This window comes from Schistosoma haematobium, chromosome 6 (genome assembly GCF_000699445.3).
Source record: "Schistosoma haematobium chromosome 6, whole genome shotgun sequence".
Taxonomy (NCBI): Eukaryota; Metazoa; Platyhelminthes; class Trematoda; order Strigeidida; family Schistosomatidae; genus Schistosoma; species Schistosoma haematobium.
The window spans coordinates 6,996,621-7,020,950 of NC_067201.1; the positions used below are offsets into that span (position 1 = coordinate 6,996,621).

Genomic DNA, 24,330 nt, shown 5'->3' on the forward strand with positions numbered 1-24,330 from the left:
TTTTGTTTTCTCCAATTTTAGTTATCGAATGTACAGAAAAAGTCGACAAACTGGATTTCCTGCTTTAATTACAATTTTCTCAGCACCAAATTATTTAGATGTGTATAATAATAAAGGTAAGTTCAGTTAATAATTATTTTACTAATACCGTAGTGAACAAACCACTTGGTGGGGATCGAATTACAGAGTACTATCATAAATTATGAAAACTATACATTAAATACATTATTTGCACATCTTCCATGAGTTGTCATTTACATTCTTCATGATTTCTTCAATTCCGTTGGTATTGCAATTGCTGTCTGTCCTCTTCATTTCAATCTTCTCAATCTTCTGACATTCATTCCACCTGCGATTGACATTTCATACTACTTATATCTGTCTAGATAAGTAGCATACACCACACTACTGTTTGAATAAAATTTGAGACTTAAAGCTAATGGTTTGTACAATCACTCGTTTTCTAATCTCTTGAATCACGTAGAGTTGTTTAGAGTTGCTCACATTTTACACTGCTGATCATTTCAGTATAATAATCAACATTAAAAAAGTGATTGATGGGCATTTGATATGAAAATACCTTGTGTCTAAATTTGATGCTAGTGTTGAAACTTGTAATCTTCAGGGAACATATAATATTCCCTTTTAAGATTTGGGCCTACATTATCCAATTTCACAGTCTATGTTGTTTATCTCTGACCTATTCAGGCTTGTTTTATATGAGTTAATCAACTCAACTTTTTATAGTAAGAAATTGAAAAGAATCTGAATTCGAGAAACGATGAATAGAAGAACAACAACAATCATGTCGACATAAAACGACATATTCGATCCACTTTTAAACCTATTAAAAGAAGTTAAACCTTAATAAAAAAAACAAAGATAAAAGTTATAAAAGAAACATGTGTAATTGTAAACACGCTCTGTGTACATGTGTGCTTTTAATTTGTTCCTGGCATTGTCGTCTTCATTATCATGGTCAACAACAGCACATCATGTTATTTCATATTGTTCTACTTACTTTTTTGTTAGTTAGATCTTACTTGACTAGATGTTTGCTTGTTTGTTTGTATAAACATGTTAGCAACTCAATGACAAGTTGGAAATGTGAAAAATTTGTTTCGTGTTTCTATGTGTTTAACATTATCAGTGATAAACCTTAGTTGAAATTTAATATCCATCTCTTTAAAAATAAGAAAAAAATTTTTTTTTCCTCTTTACTTAAAATTTGTTTTCACTAAAATAAAATCTTGTTAATCCTCTTGTGTTAAGCTGTAATAATCTAAAGTCATTAGCTTAGTGGATAGTTTATGGCGTTTGAAACAATGATTATTGGACTCAAATCTCGATTTGAACATTAATACTGTGATGTTGTCACATCCGAATAGGAAATTTTGGTCTTGAACTTCAGTCCCACTCACAGTCAAACTTTAATAAAGATTCTTGACTTAAATGTATAATACATTCATAAAACTGTGAACAAGCTTTTAACACATAAAACTTTGCTAGTTATCTAATGAATGAAATGAGTGTAATTCTAATATCAGTCGTATTAGTCATTACAAATTTGTGCAGGTTATTTACCGACAGTTTGTTTTACTCCATTTACTATCCGACTTATATTTATTATCTTTTAATCTCCCGTTTCAAACACATGCAACTAATCTTAGTGTTCTAGAAAAAAAGTCAAGTCAAAATTGTATGTTTAGTTTGAAACTGTGACTATGTTTTGTACTTTGGAATATTAACAATCTGTATGGTGAGATTCAGGAGGCTTATTTCAGCCTATATGGGACATCTCAACAAGACTCATCTATCTTCGTCTCAATGTTGATGTTCATATCAATATTGGGAACTTGTATGTGCACCCATTACTTCGAATACCATGTGACTTTATTCACTGTTCTTATTATATTGATATGTAAGTATAAGATTGTGGAGATTGTTGAGTTTTTTTGAAATCATGAGTCGACCAATGTCAGACAAACATTAAAAACCTGGGAGCATTGTACGTCCGTTTCGTCCTAGTATGAATGTCAGCTCAATGGTGTAGAGGTTAAGTGTTTGCTCGAGAGATGAAAGGTCGTGTGTTCGATTCCCGACTTCGGTGGTCGTGGAGGATACGCACTGATGTGGAATCCCATACTAGGACTAAATAACTGTCTGGTGCTTCCAGATTTTCAACAGTGGTCTAACATTGATCGACTCATGATATTAATGTGTTATTTCTCATTTGGAACTTTCACTACAAGTAGAATTGATTGCAAATCAGTCTCTATTTTCTGTTCATTAAACTTTGTAGTCATGAATATTTAACTGTCGTTAATAGAAGAACATATCAGGCTTTTGAAGAATCTGATTCGTGTCTTCTATGAACTGTTCTTTCTTTCTATCGTTGTTTGAAATATCCGATTATTAACTGAAGAAAGTACAAGAATTTTAAAGTAATAAACAATCAGTACACAAGTTGATATTGATCCAGTCTATGAATCCGAACAGAACTGCGAATTAATTACAAGGATAGAGGTAAACCAATTAAGATAGTCAGTGTGAATAAGGCTAAGGAAAATGAAGATGGAAAAACCCATGATGATAGTTAAACACAAATAAAGCTATTAAAATGAGCTGATATAATATTTGTGAAGTAATTAGAAAAAATCACTTGTACATGAATCAGCCTCCAAAGATATTGTCTAGAATGACAATGAGAGTTTCAGAATTAAACTGTCTAGCTTGAAGATCTCAAAACTGTCAAATTAAAGACTGGTTTTAAGATGTATTTTCTGGAGTTCTAGTGAGAAGCCGTGACCAGTGTTGGGTGTGAGACAGTTATCCATATCAAACACTGGATGTAGAATTGCGCAGGACCATGGATTGATTGGAGTTGGACATTTACACGGTTGGATCTCGGCTTGGTGGTTTAGATGTTAATCGTTCGCGCGCGAAGCCGAATGTCCTATGTTTGAGTCCTGTTTGTGGGATCATGGATGCGCGCTGCTGAGTAGTCCTATATATGGTCGAAACGGCCGTCTGGTGTTTCTAGATTTTCATTGGTGATCTAGCTTAAATCAACTCATGAATTCAATTACTAAAGATTATGTATATAAACTAATGGATGATACCAGCTCAACAGTTTAAAGGTTAAACTCTCGCTAGATTATTTTAAGATATTTTGCCTGCTTTGTGATAAAGTTGTGCTCACCAATTTGTGAACTATCTCATTCTAGGATAATGTAACTGTCCAATCTTTACTGGTTTATGATGGATGCTTAAATAGAATTTATTGAGTCGCCTAAATTGCAAAATAAACATGTTTTGTAATTTTAAGACGAACTAAATCCAAAAATTTAGTAAACTGTTTGTGTACAAATTTTGATGGAGTTTTATTCTCTAAGCTGGATGGTTTGGTCGTGGAGGTTTCATCGTTCTTCTGCACGACATCATTAGCACAAACTTCAGGTAGAGGTGAAGTGTTCCAATTTCTCCATATGCGTTTCACAGCTTGTTCTGTACACCTCGACGTTGGTTGGTTCTTATTGAGTTACAAATCTTCTCCACCATCTCATATATCACATTTAATTTGTGAATAGCTAACATTTAAACACTGACATGAATTTACGAAGGTTATATTAATTATAATAGTTTTTATTAGTGTCGAATTTTTCACAACTATAGAATATGAAGAAAGTTTGTGAATATTATTAAAAGATCAATTCTGACAGATTGCTTATCATAGTTTGGCTTCCTCGGTTATGTGTTATCTTTCAATAGAATTCTTAATAGGATCTATTACTTGAAATCATAAAAGTAAACATAACATTATTCGAAGATGTGAATACTTTACAGTACTTTAACTTCGATTAATTTTGTTATACGGTTCAGTGATCGTTGAAATGTCTATTTAATGTTATCAAAATTATTTCCAAATACTTCATAAACGATATTGATGTAAAATGGTTATTGATTAATTATAGTTTTAAGAAGTATACTTAATAATTGATATATTCTGATGGGTTCTGTTCCACATAATTTGTCTTTCTTAACGTTCATCTGTCTTTTGACTCATAAGAATGTTAAAGATATCAGTTACATATTTTTATTTGTTATTAATATATGGTATTTATGGTTTATTTAACTAAATATAGTTACATGTCGATTGATTGTAAATCAGTTTTATATATCTCATTCCTTCTTTTCACATCTATTAATAGACGTATATAGACTAACAAAAGCATCATAAGTTTCTTTTTTTATTTGTAAACTTCTTTAACATCTTCAATATGAAGGAGACATTGACTTGTTAGTGATTTAATTCTAGATGAATTCCTGAAATTCTGATGAGGAATCGTAACTGATTAGGTTAAGACATATTACATGTGAAGCAGTTCTCTCTAGAGTGGCATTAAGGGGTGATATTCAATGTAATGAATTTGATTTAATCTGGAAATTTGTAATAATACATGATAACTCAGTAGTCTAGTGGTTATACTTTAAAGATCCAAGGTTCTGTTCTTGATGCGGTTATGGGTGCATAATACTAAATCTTCTTATTCTAGAATGAGACATCTGTTAGATGTTTCCTGATTTTCAGTAATGCCTCGAATGAAATCAACTAGTCTATAGTAAAACCACCTACGATTTAAAATCATCATCACAAAAAACCATTTCATTCAAACTAGAATTATTGACTATTAACTCATTTACGAGATACTGATTTATATATATATATATATATATATATATATATATATATATATATATATATATATATTTAAGTATGATGAAAACAAGTGGTACTATTCAATTGCTTGAATCATAATAGATGGAACTGAGTTCGAATCTACGATTTAATGGCTTAAAATGTAATACTTTAATCATTAAGTCAACCAATTCTTCATTTAGATTATTTCCAGATATCAATTATTTTCTAGTTGTTTACTAATTTTGTTTCATGTTCATTTGTTTTATTTGATGTTCTCTTTCGAGTGTAGATTTTCAAAATAACACTCCTTTTTTTCTTCTTTAAAAAAATACTTTCTTGTCATATTTATATTTATAATATTGTTTAAATAAAATTAAGATAACAATCGGTCTCGCGCGCAAGCGCTTAACCTCTGATAGGTCCTGGGTTCAGATCCCGCGAAGTGGGTCGTGGATGTGCACTTCTGAAGAGTCCTACAGTGGGACGAAACAGCCTTCCAGTGCTTCCAGGTATTTCATAGTAGTCTAGCTTCAATAGACTCACGATCTCAACTATTGAAATTACTACAATCTCTACAAAACCCCTTCGGATGATAAATAATTGTTAATTATTTCAGAATAAAGACAATTCAATCGGGTCAATAATTCATGATAGAAAAAGATAAAATGAAGATCGAATAAAGTTCACACTTTTTCTTAAATGAAAAGAAATCTTTTCAAAGAAAAAAGAAAATCTAGTCCTACAAACATTTTGGTAACAATCTAAAATAATTAATGATATGTTCAATTTCACTGTTTTGTTAAAGATTAACCGGATACTTCAACAAAACAAACAAACATTGATACAAATTGTTTACTGTTTATAATAAGTATAAAGAGATTTTATTATCAGATAACTATAACAGATAATTGTATCTCATTATCAAACTATGTTATTCATATGTATAAATGATTGGAAGTAATACAAAATAATAATTAACCAACTTGTTTGCCTTAGTGCATGATTATTTATCCATAGTGTAGTGTAGATCAATCTACTCAGCTAAGCAACAAAAAATCTCCATTTCACATAACACTTAACATCAAACAGAATTGTTTCAGTGAAGTAAAGATTTGTTTTTGTTTTTGTTTTTGACAGAACTTAATATGACCAATGAGCTTTGTTAATTAATATGTATGTCAGAGTAAATTGATAGGAAATCTTGAATCTAAATTTTATGGTAGTTGTTACTCGTCAGGATTGCTGTACTAGGAATTCTATTGAAATTCTTAAATTAACTTCTTATCTTTAATGTTAACATATTTTAAACGTTACACTTACATCATTTTGTTTTCTTGTTGTATTTTTGAAGTAGAGAGCTAAACAATCTACTGATTCTTTTCTTATCAAGATGATGATTTATTCTTATAGGATGTAATTACTTGTCTATTGATTTAATTTGGTGATTATGTTTCTTTTCTTGATGTATTATTGAACTGAAGACTTGGTAGTGATCTTGGAAACGTGTTGTGATATCTTAATTGAATGATTTATTCGTATGAAGCTTTCTAAACATCAGCATCAGCGCATATTGCGACTTATTAGAATTTTACGATAGTCGGTTGACGATTTATTCTGTTCACTTGAAATGTTATCAGTTTTTCGTGTGATTGTTGTTTGGATGTTTATTCCAAGTGTTTTCTCCCCCTGATATTGCAGTTGTTTTTTCTTTTTCTTGCTGCTTTACAGATTAGACGGATTTTGATGTGTCTACTGGTTAGTGCGTATGTGATTAGAGTATCAGGTTTCTGAAAAAATCGGACTTTTTTGTGTGTTTCCTGTGTTAGGGGGGAAAATGAAATATTCTCTAGAAGGCCAATGAAAGCTTTACGTGATTGAGTTATCTTGCTGATAAAACACAACACCACCAAACTCCTCATTCTGAGATGTAAATATTCTCCATCACCTTGTTGCGAATACAGTATTCTTGTATCATCGATTCACAATTTCTAACAGTTCATATTTTACTGACTTCAGTAATAAATTTAAAAATGTAGATAACGTGATCATCATTAATTATCATCAATTTGTGACCATTTCCATTTTGTAGTTGATATCAAGAACTGACCTTGATTAGACAACCTTTGAAAATCAGTAAGCACTGTACAAAGAATATCGACAATCCCATCTGGGATCGAACTCAGGAACTTCAGGCCTTAAGCTTAGTGTTTATTTGATAGTAATTCCTGTTGAAGTAGAAATCGTATCCAAATCAGAGCAACATCCTACGTTAAATGTCTTCCAAATAGATGTACCCCTTCCATAACTTTTTTATCTCAATCAATTATTAATCAACTCCGAATCTTGCGTCAGTGAAACATCGACAAGATAATTCTTGTAAACTATATATATATATACTTATCAAAATTCGTAATTGTTTTCTCCATTGAACATCTTATTCAGGAGAATGGTTCATCGTATACTAGCGCTTTTGGTCACTTCGGTGTTCATTTATCAGTTCACTCTCTTTTTGGGGGCTGTTTAGAAAAATAAATACTTTTAGATAGTTTAAGTAAATTACATTGTAGTGGACGAGAACTTAGGTGGGGAAGACCAATTTATTGTCTAAAACAAAATCACACAGTGGGTTAGTAAAATCTGAAAACCATACATTAAATGCATCATTTGCACATCCTATTTGTGCTATCCTTTACACACCCCATTATTCCTCAAATTCTGTTATTATTTCTATTGCTCTCCAATTTTCTTTCTATTCTCTTCATTTTAATCTTCTGCTGCCAGGCATTTCAGTTTCTACTGATGCTACATACTACTTTTATTTGTCTGTACAAGTAGCATGCATCACAACATCATTTAGTACAAAATTTCTTTGCCTGAACCATCTACTCATTAATCTGTATAAATCAGCATAAATATAATAAAAAATAATCATACTGTACAATGATTGACTGTTTTACGTGTTATAGATGTAGCCACGATTTTTTTTAGTAATATAAAGTTACTTTAAGGTCAAAGAAGCGGTCACAACAGAATTATTATTTAAGAAGAAAAAAAAAATTTACTGACATGAATGAAGATACCTTCGGTTAGTGTTTTGTAGTCACATGATTTATTGACTCTAAACTATTTTACTTCGTGAACATAAAGTTGTATCTCTTATTTCATACATTCGCATTCACACGCACACACACAGACTTGTACATGATTGTTTTTTTATTCACATCGTACCATATAACATTATACATACTTTACTAAATTGAGAATAATTATGCCTGCTTTAGATAGATGTCTCTTTTAATTCACTTGGTATTGTTTTACTTGAATCTTCCCATTGATGTTTAGAACTGCAATTGATCAGTCTCTTATTGGCATATGTGCATACTGTGCGTATTGCCTCTATATTTCCTTAATTTACAAGCATTATATACAAAGATGGATAGTGGCTAGTAGTGTAATCCAGGACGCGTGTTTATTTATCTTGTCGTTTTAATGAGATATGTCAACTTGAGTTAACGGATATTTCTACCAGACTCTTTTGTTGATTATGACTGATTAAATGATCTTGTGTAGAATTATGCTCATTTATTTATTATCTGGGATATTCTACATTGTGACAAAACGGTCATCTAGTGTTCTATTGCTTTGTAGTATAATTCTCAAATTTAATGATGGCTAACTTCAATAATGACAGAAGTGTTTTTCATCTATATTGGTATATTGGATTTTCGAAAAAAGCGGTTGCTGAACTCATGAACCGATTTAAGCAAGACAACTTTCACTCTAGTACGGTACTGGTACTGCAATTGATCAGTTTCTGTTGGTATATGTGGATCATTGAGTGGATTGTTTTGATAACTCCATTTAGTCACAGGTATTTTAATAAAGTTGGGTAGTGGGAATCAACGGAATCTAGGACGAACATTTCTTGCGATTTAGGGCTTATCAACCGGATGTACTTTTATCCTAGTATAATAATGCCTGGACTGAAACTCGAACCCGATACCTTTCACCTCAGATGCTCAACTTGTTGTCCACTAAACTACTAAGTCAAAAGAGACGTTAACTTGTACAAGAGGTGTGAGATTTATTTTTAAGGGTTTGTATTTTGCTCACCTTGGTTTCTGTCTGATCTGAGTAGCTCAACAGATAACACTAGGCGTTTGAAGTTAAAGGCAATGGGTTCAAGTCTTATTATGGACATCAACACAGTTTGATACAGGTGCACATTTAACTGACGAGTCTCAAATTAGGAGGAACGCGCATCATTTATTGCAGTCCAAACTACTATTTAACGTTACCAAGACATCGTTGAATACTACTTTAGCTTAGTGATTATATTTGCTCATTTTTGTAAATTATTTGTTTCTTTCTAGATATTTTCCCTAATTGAGTGTTTTATTTTAAAATAACACTTGAAATCTCGTGTGTTTTTTGGGATTTGTTTCTCTCCCATATTTTTGTCTGCTATTCTTTATTTACTTATGCTGTGACTAATTTTCCCCTAGCTTTATTGATTTGTTATGTTTTGTTTTCTTTTTTTTTTGGTCAATTCGCTGACCAACCAACCGATGGAATGATTGGTTACTAAATTGATAATTTTTGTTAAATGTTTTTTTAGCCGCTATATTAAAATATGAAAATAATGTAATGAATATACGTCAGTTTAATTGTTCACCACATCCATATTGGCTACCGAATTTCATGGATGTATTTACTTGGTCATTACCATTTGTTGGTGAAAAAGGTAGGTGATGATGTTTGTTTATTTAAATAAAAGAAAATTGTGTCTATAATGTTTATAAAATGAATTGGTGAGGTTAAAATAAAAACTGATTGCTCTTATGTTTATATATGTAGAAGATATAAAGATCAAGAGAGTTGTACGGAACTTGATTTCGTTATTTCCAGAAAAAGTTGGTCAAAGTGAATAACTGATTAGTTAAACAGAAAGAATCTTAGTTCAACTTAGTATACTGGTGCTAATAATAACATATAATAACATATACCCATAAAAAGAATCAACTGTGCAACTGATCATCAAAACACAGTACAGTCCACCTGTAGTCAAGATTGTATATGGAATGAGCGATTTTACATTCAATTCTCTATCTAATATACATTTATTTTTATACGTAATAATTACAGTTATATAATGACAGTTTAAACACATGAATAAAATGAAACTATTTGTTTTAATTATTCATGAAAACAATGAGTAAGAAATTGTAGGATAGCACTACTGATGAGTAATATAACTCATTTACTAAGTATCATAAAGAATAGTGATATTAGTTAAACTTTACAGGTTTTTTAATATGACATAACTTAGTTCGATTGTTTTTACTGTGATTTAACGGTTAATATCAGAATGGGTTTTGTGGAGATTTTAGAAATTTCACTGGTTGAAATCATGAGTCAATTGAAGCTAGACCACCACTATGGAAAAGCTGGAAGTACTGGACGGCCGTTTCATCTTAGTATGGGACTCCTCAGCAGTGCGCATCCACGATCCTGCCTCCCGCGAGATTCGAACCCAGGACCTATCAGTCTCGCGCCAGGCGCCTAACCAACTAGATCGCTGAGCCGGCATCCAACGGTGTTAATGTCTAACTTCAACCAATCCACGAAGTTGCGCCACCGTACACCATTGTCTTCAGTTACTATCTCACAACAGACCTAGTTGAAGTCCACTGGTAACGGTTTCTCACTAGAACTCTAGAAGTATCTCCTGACGTCGGTCACTAGTGAGCAGGTGGATGCGCACTGCTGAGGAGTCCCATACTAGGACGAAACGGCCGTCCAGTGCCTTTAGGTTTTCCATGGTGGTCTAGCTTCAATTGACTCATGATTTCAACCAGTGAAATTTAATGGTTAAGTTGTTCGATTTTCATCCACTAAGTTACAGTTCTGAATCCTATTCTATTTATTTCCATTTGAGCAACTAAATAATATTATTAATAGCTCACACATTTAACGGATGACTTAAAGTGCACTCCATGAATTTCTATTAGATAAATGAATAAAGAAAGAAGAAAAAAATCATTTGTAATTTAAATGATATTGAATTTGGTTAACATCTTCAATGTGATCGAAAAAAATAGATTTATGTCCAAGCGTAGTAAAACACTTTCTTTTCAGTCTTCGTTTGTTTATTTTCTTTTCTATAATCAGTTTTTATCATGATCGAGAATAATCAGTTTTGTTCCAATTAAATTGTTGTGTATATGTGTGTTTTACATTGTTAATTTCCTTTTCTCTTTTTCCCTTCTTTTTGTTCCCTTACATTTTCATTAACTCTCTGTTCCTAATTATGGTCAACAAAAATCCCGGTTTTACAGAAAGAAAAAAAAACAGAGATAAAAATGATAATAAAAGCAAAACGTTTTTAGAGCTTAATTAATTTTTATTCTTTCATTTTATCATAATTAAGGTTTTCCTATAAATGACGGTATTATTATAATTTTTGTTATTATTACTATTATTATTGGTAGAAGTAGAAAAGAATGGACTTATTTCAATGTTTGTTTGTTTGTGTTAAATCGTTGTAACAAGGGTTACAGTGTTGTGATCTCCGGTTTTCCCACGATACTTGTAAATTAAGAAATAATTGAACTAGTCTAATCAAAAATTAATTCTCTCATGGATTCGACAATGACAGCTGATACACAACACTTCAATAATTAGCATTTAATTCAGGAAAAGGTGAAGTATAGGAAAATTTGTCATTAAAGCAGTTAACTTGAGAAGGTACAACTTAGTATATATATAGTAATGAGGGGGGTTGACCTTGAATGACGCCGAAAATTGGCTGAATCAATATAGTGATTATCAATCCGAAAAGGGTAAGGTCATGAGAAAACTTGAATTAATTAAAAGGAATCATTTATTATCGTTTTTGTTAAGACTTTACCACTATTGACAGAAGTTAAGTAATAAGCAGCTTGTTTGTTACTTCGTAAATAAATTAAGTTGAGAAAGGTTTTAAAATGAAAAAAATTATTTACTTCTCGTCCCAAATGATAGTTAAATAGCCTTAAAAATTGTTGTTGATGATGATTATGATGATAACGACATTTATCTTCGTTTACTTCAACATAAAGGTGTCATTCAAAACGGGCGGATATCAATAAAGACGATCATCAAAATGACACAAATGAAAGATGATTAGTCATTCATTTTAAAATGACTATACTTGGGTATTGAGTACAATCTCAAGTGACAGAAAATGTGCAGTTTATAAACCTGATTATTATTTATTAATTTTAGCTATAGTATGATTGCACATAAAATAATTTAATAGTTACAATTGTTCAATCATTCAGTAGCGACCAGTGTCATGTGCCAATCGAATTCTGTCAATTGAGTTCCAATGTAACGACTAACCTAGGTGACCCAACAGCACATGGACTTTGTTGGGATGGTAAGCGATTAGAGGTAACCAACAGGCAACGTAGTTTCAGGGTTTTCTGTTGACTATTTTTAATCATATAACATCTCGCATTAATGTCTATTCCTATTACGATAAACTAGTTGAGTAGAGTTCAAGATGATACAGAATGTTTTTAAAAGAAACGAATTGCGCTCTACATTATACTTTTAATGGCTTATTGAGATGCTATTAGTAAGCATCAAAAGTACTAAGACAGTTGATCTTTTGATAGTTATTGAGTATACTGTATGAAAAGAGAATGAGAGTGAAAAAGAAAATTTTATTAAACGCTTTACTAACATTATTTTGACTTCCAATCATCAACTGTCAAAGCTTCTTCAGTGTAATGTAGGTTAAAGTGTAAATCAGATGGAATCTTTCAATTGAACACTACAAATGATATAAAAAAAACACAGAACATTCTTGCAAAATAAAATGACCTAATTTCTCTGTATCACCTATTGATTATACCTATACACATGGGTGCTCCTGAATATGATAAACAGCTTACTTGCTTAGTTGTACAAAAATTTGTTTCTATCTTGTTAATTTTATTATAAATATTATTTTGTATCTGGAATTCTTGATTAACATTAATATTGGATCTCTTTTGTAACAATCTTTAAATTGTTGACATTTACATCAAATCTATTTACCGTAATGATGAGATATGCATATCAAATTTGAAGCCTTCTAATATCTCTACGGGTTTCTAACCCTCAGACTAAGAGGCCTTCAGGTCCTGATTTCTATCTCTAGTGGCTTTATAAATGCGCACTGTTGACAAATCTATATTCTCACGAAACTGCTGCCCTATGATTCTTGATTTTCATTGTTTTTTCTAGTCGAGGTCTGTTTGCACTGCGCACTTGTATATCTCAATAATTTCCACAACCCTATATATATATATATATATATATGCATATGCCAAAGTTTTAATGTTTCTTAAAATAATGATTAGATATAAGAAACAAAATCATCCAGTCTTTAAGAATAACGTTAAGAGATCAAGTGATCTATGTTAGTCTTTAGATAATTATAGACGCAACCTGTAAGAGGGTACTTTCACATTACTTTTCAGGATAACTAGACACTATTCAGGCTTTCTAAAGTCCGAATATAGCATAGCTCAGTCATGTGATGCATCTGTATATTTGTCAAGAACACTTGAATATGGTTTTACTTTATTGTTGGTTGAAGTTCAGTACTAAAAGTCGATCAGTTAGTTACATATTAAAAAATGTTCTATTTACAAGAGTTGGTAATTCTACTCCGCCTTATTTCCTCTTCCCTGTACCTAATATGTTGATAGTTTCACTAACACTATCTTTTCGTTCTACTCTTCATATAGTATTATATTTAGTTCGATCTTTCCAACCCTTTCATACAATCAGCGTCATTATCATCAACGATTATTGATTTGTTTGTGCACACTGTTTAATTATTTTCGGAAAAAATAACTGGGAACAAACATCCTTTCACCATTGAATCCACTTCGTTTATGTTATTTGGTAATCTAAATAAAATAGCGTCGTATCTGCTACTTCGTCTCTAAATTGTATCCTATACTCTTTCCTATCTCTCCTTATCTCCTCAATGTCCTTCACACACTGCATGGCTGTCTCTTGTTGTTCTCAATCTCCTGATGTTATTACTTTCCAACTGGTAGAGACTGGATTGGTGGATGTTGGTGGTGTGCATGTGTGTTTTCTCCTAACAAAACAATTAGAAACTGCTTTTATACTATTAATCTCAAAATTCTGTTCATATTTTGCCTAATATTACTTTCACACTGTTGATGTCGTTGAGATGATGATGACCAAATGTTTTTATCACATTCACTCAGTCTATTCACAATAGTCCCACTTGTTTACGTTACATATTAATAATTATAGTAAAACAATAATAATAATTCCGAACAAAGATTGATCTTCCTTTTTCTCAGCTTCGTTTGCTACTCTTTCCTGAATAGTTGTCTCTTTACTTATGTCATTATCCTGTTCGTGTTGTGTTGTGTCTTTGCCGCTTGTCACTTGTTCACCTCGCCTTCCTTGTTGTTGCCTTTTTTTCCATTTGTATGCATCATTGTTTCCATTGGTCGCCTATCTTCGGTGGTGATACACACACAAAAATAAACTGATGATGATGGATTTCGTTTTGTTATTGTTTTCGTTGTTATTACACTTTGACAGCTTACATTTACATCGTCAATATCTTACTTGTTATCAATTGCTTTTCAAATGTTATTTTCTCTGTATTTTCTTTAAAAAAATATCGCTGTGATATAATTCTTCGTAACATTAGAATGTACGTTGTGTTTACTAAGTGTGTGGGGGGGAATACAACCCATATATATGCGTGTCTCAATATATTTCCTTACTGATTATGTGATTTATCTACATGAGTACTCTCTCCCTTTCACGCTCACTTTTGCGTTCTCCATCTTTGTTGACTTCTTTCTTACAGTGTACTTTTATTCTGTGTATATGTGTGTTCGTGACGATATTTAAAAACGAGAATTAATTCATTATTATTAATGAACAGAGAATTCAGTTTTTTTCCGCTCAATTTGTTATTGTTGTAAATATTTTAACTCGTTTTGACATGAGAATTAAAATGTTTCCTCTTTCAGTTGTTCACTCTCTGTTTCTCATCCTTTCTCTCTCTCACTCTCTCTCTCTTTTCTGATTTATGGATGAGATGAAGTAAATGGAACACAAATATAAAGTGTGTGTACATTATTTTTTGAGGGAAAAACAGGTTTACTAACTAACTACATATCAATTATAAATATGTAAACGTTATATTGTTTTGGGTTTTACAAGTAGGAATTAATTTTTATTGTTTTGTTTTTCCCATAAAAAGAATAGAATTATTCAGTCATATTACAATAATTTCATAATTTGCAGTAATTTATAGTAAATTTGTCGCATAGATGGGGAGGGGGGCTGGTTACATTGTGTTCTCTGAGATAAATGGTTCAGTTCCAAGACTTTCATTGTCAATCCTGGCAACAAAATTATCAGAAATTACTTCACGTAGAAATTGTAAATATTAATTAAAATTGGAAATATAAGCAATTTTTTGTGACTTAATAGTAGTTCAATGATTATGTCATGTTTGTAACGTGACGTGAATAGATCAATATCTTACTTTGAAGTCCTTGTTGATCATTGAATGGTGCATACTTTTTAAGTGTTGGAGTTGTAAAAACACTAAACTGAAAAGACTATCCTTCAATATTCTCTAATTGTGTTTATAAGTTTCATAATGTAAAATAACTCTCAACTTTGAACAGCCTTTACAAATCCTTTGAATTTAAGACTGTCATAACTTCTTGAATACAGCTAAACTATGGCTATGCTCATTTACCAGTTACATGTTTATGTATTTGGCTATGAGATCAACTCTGATTGGAAGGGTTTATAATACTACCTGGTTGCCTAGTCAGTCAACAACGTAGAACTTCATACGTACGTACATCAGTTCGGGTTGACATATCACATACCGTATCTGGTTGCCCAGACTGAAATATGTAAGACGGGGTTGAAATCTGGATCATAGTGGTTGAAATTGAACGCCTCAACCTCAGAGTCACCATTTTATCCATTAATAACGATGTGAATGTGAGCACTAACTTTATGTTAAACTGAATTATTTGTTTAGTTCAAGAACATGTCTAAATGATAAATTGACACTTCAATGATATTTGCTTCGTTTTAATGTAAAATTTTTTATCATTATCAATGAACATACTCCCGATTTTTTTTATCTAAAGTCTTGTTCTAATAGAACAGTGTTTCTTTCTATATTAAATGAGAAAAGTTTGGGATTTTTAAGATGTTTTATTTTCTGAGCTGAATGGTTTAACTGTGCAATACATTTACTGTTTGGAAACGAGAGAACGTATTCATAATGAAAAATTCCTCAATAGTACAATATACACTACTAAACTATACAGCTCAGAGAAAAAAGACATCTGTAAAATTCGCATGTGGGTCTTGTAAATGTTTATCCTCATCTCGGGGTTGATGATTCTCATTTCTACATATAACCACATTTTTCCTCTCAAATTTGTGTTGATCATTTTATTACATTGAGTCTCTCTTCATGACAAACTGTGAGGAATTCGCATTCTTTTTTTCTTCTTTGGAATAAGCGTTTATCTCTCTAAAAAAAACATGCCATCACTGAACATTGAATTGTTTGTCACTTGTAAATAATTGATAATTAAAAAATAATGTTGAGTTTTATATGGGAAGAAATGTGCTTCTTTGATCCTACTGCCAGCTATTGTTTGTCTGCTTTACAAAATATTGTGGTTATAAATTTTTTTCGAGTAATATTTTCACATTTCTAATTTGTATCACGATGTAGTAGAGCATTTGATAAATAATCAACAACAAAAAAAAACTAGCGAGCACTGATTCAACAGTTATTTCGTTGTAGTGTGGATTTATTGGACAGTGCGTGGGCCTACAATAATATGTTCACAGCTGTGTTCGATCCATATTGTTTAAGATTTTAAGATTACTATGACTTATTTATAATATGATACCCCTTTTTACTGTACATGGGCTCCAGGATCTTAATAGAACAAATGGCGTATGAACCAATTATTGGTCAGCGGCTACCATGGGATTGCATCTCCTTACGTTACTCCACTGTCTTATGGATTAGACCCTTATGTCAAACGCTCGGGGTGTTGTCCCCTAAGAAAACCACCTGTTTCGGTTTGGGCACCTAGGCGGTATTCCAGTCCTCACACAAATCGAATGATTTATGTGGGGCATATCTATTTGGTGCCTCCTTGTACCAATGTTTATGTGTCAAATAAATAAAACTTCGTAATGCAAACTCTTGATCGCGTTGTTTTCTATTAGCTGGATGATGTGATTTTAAACCTTTGGTTGTCTTCTAGAAGATACCATCAGCTTCTTTTTAACATAGAAATGAGCTTTTCAGTTCATTCTGATAATCTTGTCTGTGATTAGTTGTCCTTCATTTGTTTTTGAATTTTGTTGTGATGGGTGCTGTCCGAGATCTGATACTAATATACAACGTGCTACACGTTAACTGACTAGCTGAACGATATGTCAAGAGTAGAACAGAAAGTCTATTGAGCTACCGAATAATATATATATATTTTTTTCTACCCCTTAGACAATCAATTCATTTCCTAACCAATGATATGCGTTTGTCCTTCAGGTCATTTCTGTTTGTCATCGAGTGACCCTCTGGTTTAGCTACTTCTGATTGGCTCATCATACCAGATTCCTGTTGATGATCCTTTATGGTCGATCTCTAACTATTTATTCGATTAACCCCTTCCTTATAGATTGATGGACTGGATTTTTGTTGAGGTATCTTTTGATTGCCAATTGATCTGGTTATCGGGTTTGTAGAAATTCTCTGGGATTCCTAGAATTCCTTAGATTCAGATTTTTGGTGTTTCTTCAACCAAATTCATGTCCATGATTTGCCGTCTAAATAGAGAAATCTCAATTATGTTATTTGACTCAGAGAATACATCACCAAAAATATTATTAATCCACTTGACCTGTAAATTCTCTTTATCATTGGATTGTTGAAAACTATTTTCATATAAATTAAGTTAATAGAACTACCATTTTATTTATTAAATTGTATTATTTAGTTACCGAAATGTTGGTCAATGTACTTAATATATGTTCAGATGATGAACTGCTATCGGACACACCAGAAGATGAATGTAAGTTTATATATATATTGAGTGGATTACTTTTATTTTTTTTATTTTTTCAGTTGGAGATCACTACTTAGACAGTTTTAAAGAACTACTTGGTGGTTAGATGACAGTCCTAAGTTTCATGCTGAAACGAACTTTGATATCTTTAACCTTGTTGTAGTCTAATGCTTTCTGCGCAATTTCAGCGCTTGGCGCTCATTAATTTAGTCAAATACGTGAACATCAAGTTATATAAGGATGTGACGGAAATCCTGTTGAATCTGGAATTTCCTCTTTGATTAACTGTTTTTGTTACTCAAGGATCAATCAATATGGGATTAGTGGAAGTAACATTAATAGTAGTAAAGAGAAGTATACTAGTAGTCTATTGACCTCCGGTTAAAATCCAATCTAAACTGAAGCTTTATTCTAATTGAAATCATAGTTTTCCCTTAGAGGTAGTTACGTTTATCGATAAAAATACTTTCCTGAAAAGGCTAAATACTTTAAGAAATTAAGTATTTGAAGACCAGGAAACATTGTACAGGTGTATTTCTAAAACACGGAAATCTTCATCAATTCGCATCGATAAAGGTACTTGGAGTTGATCTCCAGGACCTCACAGGTGTTGTGTCAAAATTATATTATCTCTGTAGGCCGTTTATGCTGATAATAACCATCTGGTCATTAGTGAGCGATTTAAAGGGGTAACTGTTGGAGTTCTGTTGAAAAACTATAACCAATGGAGTTTTGCCATGTTGGATGTGGGCTAGTTATCTATCAATGTCATTAGAAGATGGACACGCAATATCATAATCTGATCGAATTTAGAAGTGTGAACTATTAGACCTTAACTCATTATTTTAAAGCTCAGATGCTCATCACAATTCCTGAAGGAACTCTGGTTCTATCCCACCTAGTGAATCTATGGGTGTATAATGTTAAGAGGGGTCTAATAATAAGAAAAAGACTCTGTCCATTACTTGCTGGATTTCTTAATGGCTGTCTCACTGAAACCAGTCTGTGACGTAAAAGTAAAATTCGATAATCTCCACAAATATTCTGTACTGATTTCCAAATATTATCGACTATGATCCAAACAACCTTGTGGTAATGTCTGACACTATATGATGTGTTTAAATCCTAGAAGTATTAGCACTGATGAGAGGGAATGCTAACTAACATAAAATCTAGATTCAGAACAATCTGGGAATTGCTTCCATTTTAGTGAATCAGTGATAGAGTTCAGTACCTTCAACTTCCAGTCATTACAGTTGAAGATTTGAATTTTATTTTACCCATTTCAGACTGACAATCGAGTGAGATCACTAATCCTTACGTTTAGAATATGTCTTGATACCAAATATGTACCTGATGATAATTGAGTTATTTACCTTATCATTGTCTAACATCATAGCCAGTTGTTTAGTATGACATCAAATGAATTAACTTAAGCATTATCACAAAAGTTATATAATGATCGAAGTTAATTTGTCTGTCTATCTATCTATCTATCTATCTATCTATCTATCTATCTATCTATCTATCTATCTATCTATCTATCTATCTATCTATCTATCTATCTATCTATCTATCTATCTATCTATCTATCTATCTATCTATCTATCTATCTATCTATCTATCTATCTATCTATCTATCTATCTATCTATCTATCTTCTATCCTATCTATCCTATCTATCCTATCTATCCTATCTATCCTATCTATCCTATCTATCCTATCTATCCTATCTATCCTATCTATCCTATCTATCCTATCTATCCTATCTATCCTATCTATCCTATCTATCCTATCTATCCTATCTATCCTATCTATCCTATCTATCCTATCTATCCTATCTATCCTATCTATCCTATCTATCCTATCTATCCTATCTATCCTATCTATCCTATCTATCCTATCTATCCTATCTATCCTATCTATCCTATCTATCCTATCTATCCTATCTATCCTATCTATCCTATCTATCCTATCTATCCTATCTATCCTATCTATCCTATCTATCTATCTATCCTATCTATCCTATCTATCCTATCTATCCTATCTATCCTATCTATCCTATCTATCCTATCTATCCTATCTATCCTATCTATCCTATCTATCCTATCTATCCTATCTATCCTCTATCCATCATCCTATCTATCCTATCTATCCTATCTATCCTATCTATCCTATCTATCCTATCTATCCTGTCTATCCTATATCCTATCTATCTATCTATCCTATCTATCCTGTCTATCCTATCCTATCTGTCCTATCTATCCTATCTATCCTATCTATCCTATCTATCCTATCTATCCTATCTATCCTATCTATCCTATCTATCCTATCTATCCTATCTATCCTATCTATCCTATCTATCCTATCTATCCTATCTATCCTATCTATCCTATCTATCCTATCTATCCTATCTATCCTATCTATCCTATCTATCCTATCTATCCTATCTATCCTATCTATCCTATCTATCCTATCTATCCTATCTATCCTATCTATCCTATCTATCCTATCTATCCTATCTATCCTATCTATCCTATCTATCCTATCTATCCTATCTATCCTATCTATCCTATCTATCCTATCTATCCTATCTATCCTATCTATCCTATCTATCCTATCTATCCTATCTATCCTATCTATCCTATCTATCCTATCTATCCTATCTATCCTATCTATCCTATCTATCCTATCTATCCTATCTATCCTATCTATCCTATCTATCCTATCTATCCTATCTATCCTATCTATCCTATCTATCCTATCTATCCTATCTATCCTATCTGTCCTATCTATCCTATCTATCCTATCTATCCTATCTATCCTATCTATCCTATCTATCCTATCTATCCTATCTATCCTATCTATCCTATCTATCCCATCTATCCTATCTATCCTATCTATCCTATCTATCCTATCTATCCTATCTATCCTATCTATCCTATCTATCCTATCTATCCTATCTATCCTATCTATCCTATCTATCCTATCTATCCTATCTATCCTATCTATCCTATCTATCCTATCTATCCTATCTATCCTATCTATCCTATCTATCTATCTATCCTATCTATCCTATCTATCCTATCTATCCTATCTATCCTATCTATCCTATCTATCCTATCTATCCTATCTATCCTATCTATCCTATCTATCCTATCTATCCTATCTATCCTATCTATCCTATCTATCCTATCTATCCTATCTATCCTATCTATCCTATCTATCCTATCTATCCTATCTATCCTATCTATCCTATCTATCCTATCTATCCATCTATCCTATCTATCCTATCTATCCTATCTATCCTATCTATCCTATCTATCCTATCTATCCTATCTATCCTATCTATCCCTATCTCATCCTATCTATCCTATCTATCCTATCTATCTATCTATCCTATCTATCCTATCTATCCTATCTATCCTATCTATCCTATCTATCCTATCTATCCTATCTATCCTATCTATCCTATCTATCCTATCTATCCTATCTATCCTATCTATCCTATCTATCCTATCTATCCTATCTATCCTATCTATCCTATCTATCCTATCTATCCTATCTATCCTATCTATCCTATCTATCCTATCTATCCTATCTATCCTATCTATCCTATCTATCCTATCTATCCTATCTATCCTATCTATCCTATCTATCCTATCTATCCTATCTATCCTATCTATCTCATCCTATCTATCCTATCTATCCTATCTATCCTATCTATCCTATCTATCCTATCTATCCTATCTATCCTATCTATCCTATCTATCCTATCTATCCTATCTATCCTATCTATCCTATCTATCCTATCTATCCTATCTATCCTATCTATCCTATCTATCCTATCTATCCTATCTATCCTATCTATCCTATCTATCCTATCTATCCTATCTATCCTATCTATCCTATCTATCCTATCTATCCTATCTATCCTATCTATCCTATCTATCCATCTATCCCATCTATCCTATCTATCCTATCTATCCTATCTATCCTATCTATCCTATCTATCCTATCTATCCTATCTATCCTATCTATCCTATCTATCCTTCTATCTATCCTATCTATCCTATCTATCCTATCTATCCTATCTATCCTATATCTATCTATCCTATCTATCCTATCTATCCTATCTATCCTATCTATCCTATCTATCCTATCTATCCTATCTATCCTATCTATCCTATCTATCCTATCTATCCTATCTATCCTATCTATCCTATCTATCCTATCTATCCTATCTATCCTATCTATCCTATCTATCCTATCTATCCTATCTATCCTATCTATCCTATCCTATCCTATCTATCCTATCTATCCTATCTATCCTATCTATCCTATCTATCCTATCTATCCTATCTATCCTATCTATCCTATCTATCCTATCTATCCTATCTATCCTATCTATCCTATCTATCCTATCTATCCTTTCTATCCTATCTATCCTATCTATCTATCTATCTATCTATCTATCTATCATAATAATAATAATAATAATAATAATAATAATAATAATAGTGGTAATAATGTTAGAAAGAACCGACAGAATGAAAGGAAACAATTTCATGTTTTATAAACTAGCTAGCTGGCTGTCTTTTTTTCCCCAATTTGCACTGTAGATGTTGTGTTGCTTTTCTTTCTAAGTTACATGTCTTTAGATTGTGACATTTTAAAGAGTCATATATAACCGTTTCTTCTTCTTCTTCTTCTCCTTCTTCTTCTTCTTCTTCTTCTCCATATTTTTTAAACACAATATGTTTATTGATTTATTTATCTTCATAATAAACAATATCCTTACAAAAAAAATACCTATTCGCAATCCCATATATGATTATCACTATTTTTAGTGTTTCTTTAATAAAAATCAGCTAAAACGTTTTTGATATTAGTCTTTAGAGTTTGTTAAGTTCCATGGTTTACATCACGAATCGATCTTAGTTAGATAAGCATTGAAAATAAGGAATTACTTGACATCTTTTTAATCACCGGTTCGGGAGTCCTATTGACGAACCGGGATCAGTGGAGTTCAATGGCATTGAAAGATGGGCGCAAAATGTCACGAAGTGTTTGAAGTCAGAAATATAGTTCGGTAGTCTAAAGGTTTAACTCTCACCGCGAAACTTGAAGGTCCTTGATCCTATACTTAGTATGGTATTGGATGCTCACTGCTGAAGATTTCCATACTAGGACGAAATAGCTTCCTAGTTTTTTCGGTTATCTAACTTTGGTTAGTTCAGGATTTCAGCAACATTCTACATTTTATGTAATTAAAGTTTATGATCACCTGTCGTTTGGTATTGCACATTATGTTAGACGATCATTTGACCTGTGAGATACATTATTCATTGACTGCTTCAATCATCAATTACACCTAATAATTTTATCATAAACACTCAGTATTATTCTGAAGTTTCATTTCATTTCAGACATATTTTTTTAATGTAATGCCAAAAACATCTTTTCTGCAAATGTATTATCGTCTTAATAAATTTTTTTCAATACAGGACTGTTTCTCACTGTGATGTAGTTAAAAATAAACCGTTTCATATTCATCATTACGTTTAGTTGTAATTTCACTACAGATTGAATAGAAACCTTTGACCAGTCATTATTCATTAAAAACTATTAACTTAGAAATAAAAACATTTATTGATTTTATCTCTATAACTAGGAAGCATTGGACAGTTGTTTCGTTAGCTGTACGGATCCATGAATCTAACAAAGATCGATGCTAGAAATTTCGATCTTTTTTTATTTACGCTCAACAACTATCAGATATTTTGAAGCTTATGAACGGACGGAGAATAGTTGTAAACTATTCTTTGATCACACTTATTAATAATAAGTCCTGTGTTCGAATTTCGCGGGGGGTGGGATTGTGCATGCTCACGGCCGTCCAGTGCTTCCAGGTTTTCCATGGTTGTCTAGCTTCAATTGACTCATGATTTCAACTAGTGTAATTATTGATAATTGCCTAGTTTAATCGCTGCTATTATTATTATTATTATTATTATTATTATTATTATTATTATTATTATTATTATAAATCATACCAACTTCACAATGTAAATATTTATTTATATAAACACAAATGTTAGCAAAAGTGGACACCAAATATATATACTTCACACTTCATCATTCAATCTGTGTGAGGGCTGGGATACTGCTTGGGCTCCTAAACCTAAATAGATGATTTTCTCAGGGTGCCACTACCCAAATATTTCTTTACGTTTGTTCGTTTCTTTTTTTTTGGGATGAAAAGTAATTTCTTTCTCATTTCCAATTCTTCACTACAGCACAAATCACAGCGCGTAAAGATGTTATCAGGAATAAAATTCGAGCAATTGGTAAAATGGCTCGTGTATTCACTGTGTTAAGGTTAGTTTCCCTAGTCATATATGTGTAACAAATTTCCAATAATATTTACATGTTTTCATAAAAACTAAACTGAATATACATTAGTCAATAATGA

At 32.0% G+C, this 24,330-nt stretch overlaps 1 protein-coding gene across 1 annotated transcript in view; it reads left to right on the forward strand.

The window, feature by feature from the left end:
• Nucleotides 1–24,330, forward strand: part of CANA14F (Serine/threonine-protein phosphatase 2B catalytic subunit 3) — a 90,902-nt gene that overhangs the window by 52,073 nt on the left and 14,499 nt on the right. The window contains exons 7-10 of the mRNA XM_051216761.1: nt 22–116; nt 9,321–9,446; nt 17,788–17,862; nt 24,155–24,236. Of these exons, the coding sequence (XP_051065370.1) occupies nt 22–116; nt 9,321–9,446; nt 17,788–17,862; nt 24,155–24,236 (378 nt within the window). The remainder of the gene's footprint in view (nt 1–21; nt 117–9,320; nt 9,447–17,787; nt 17,863–24,154; nt 24,237–24,330) is intronic.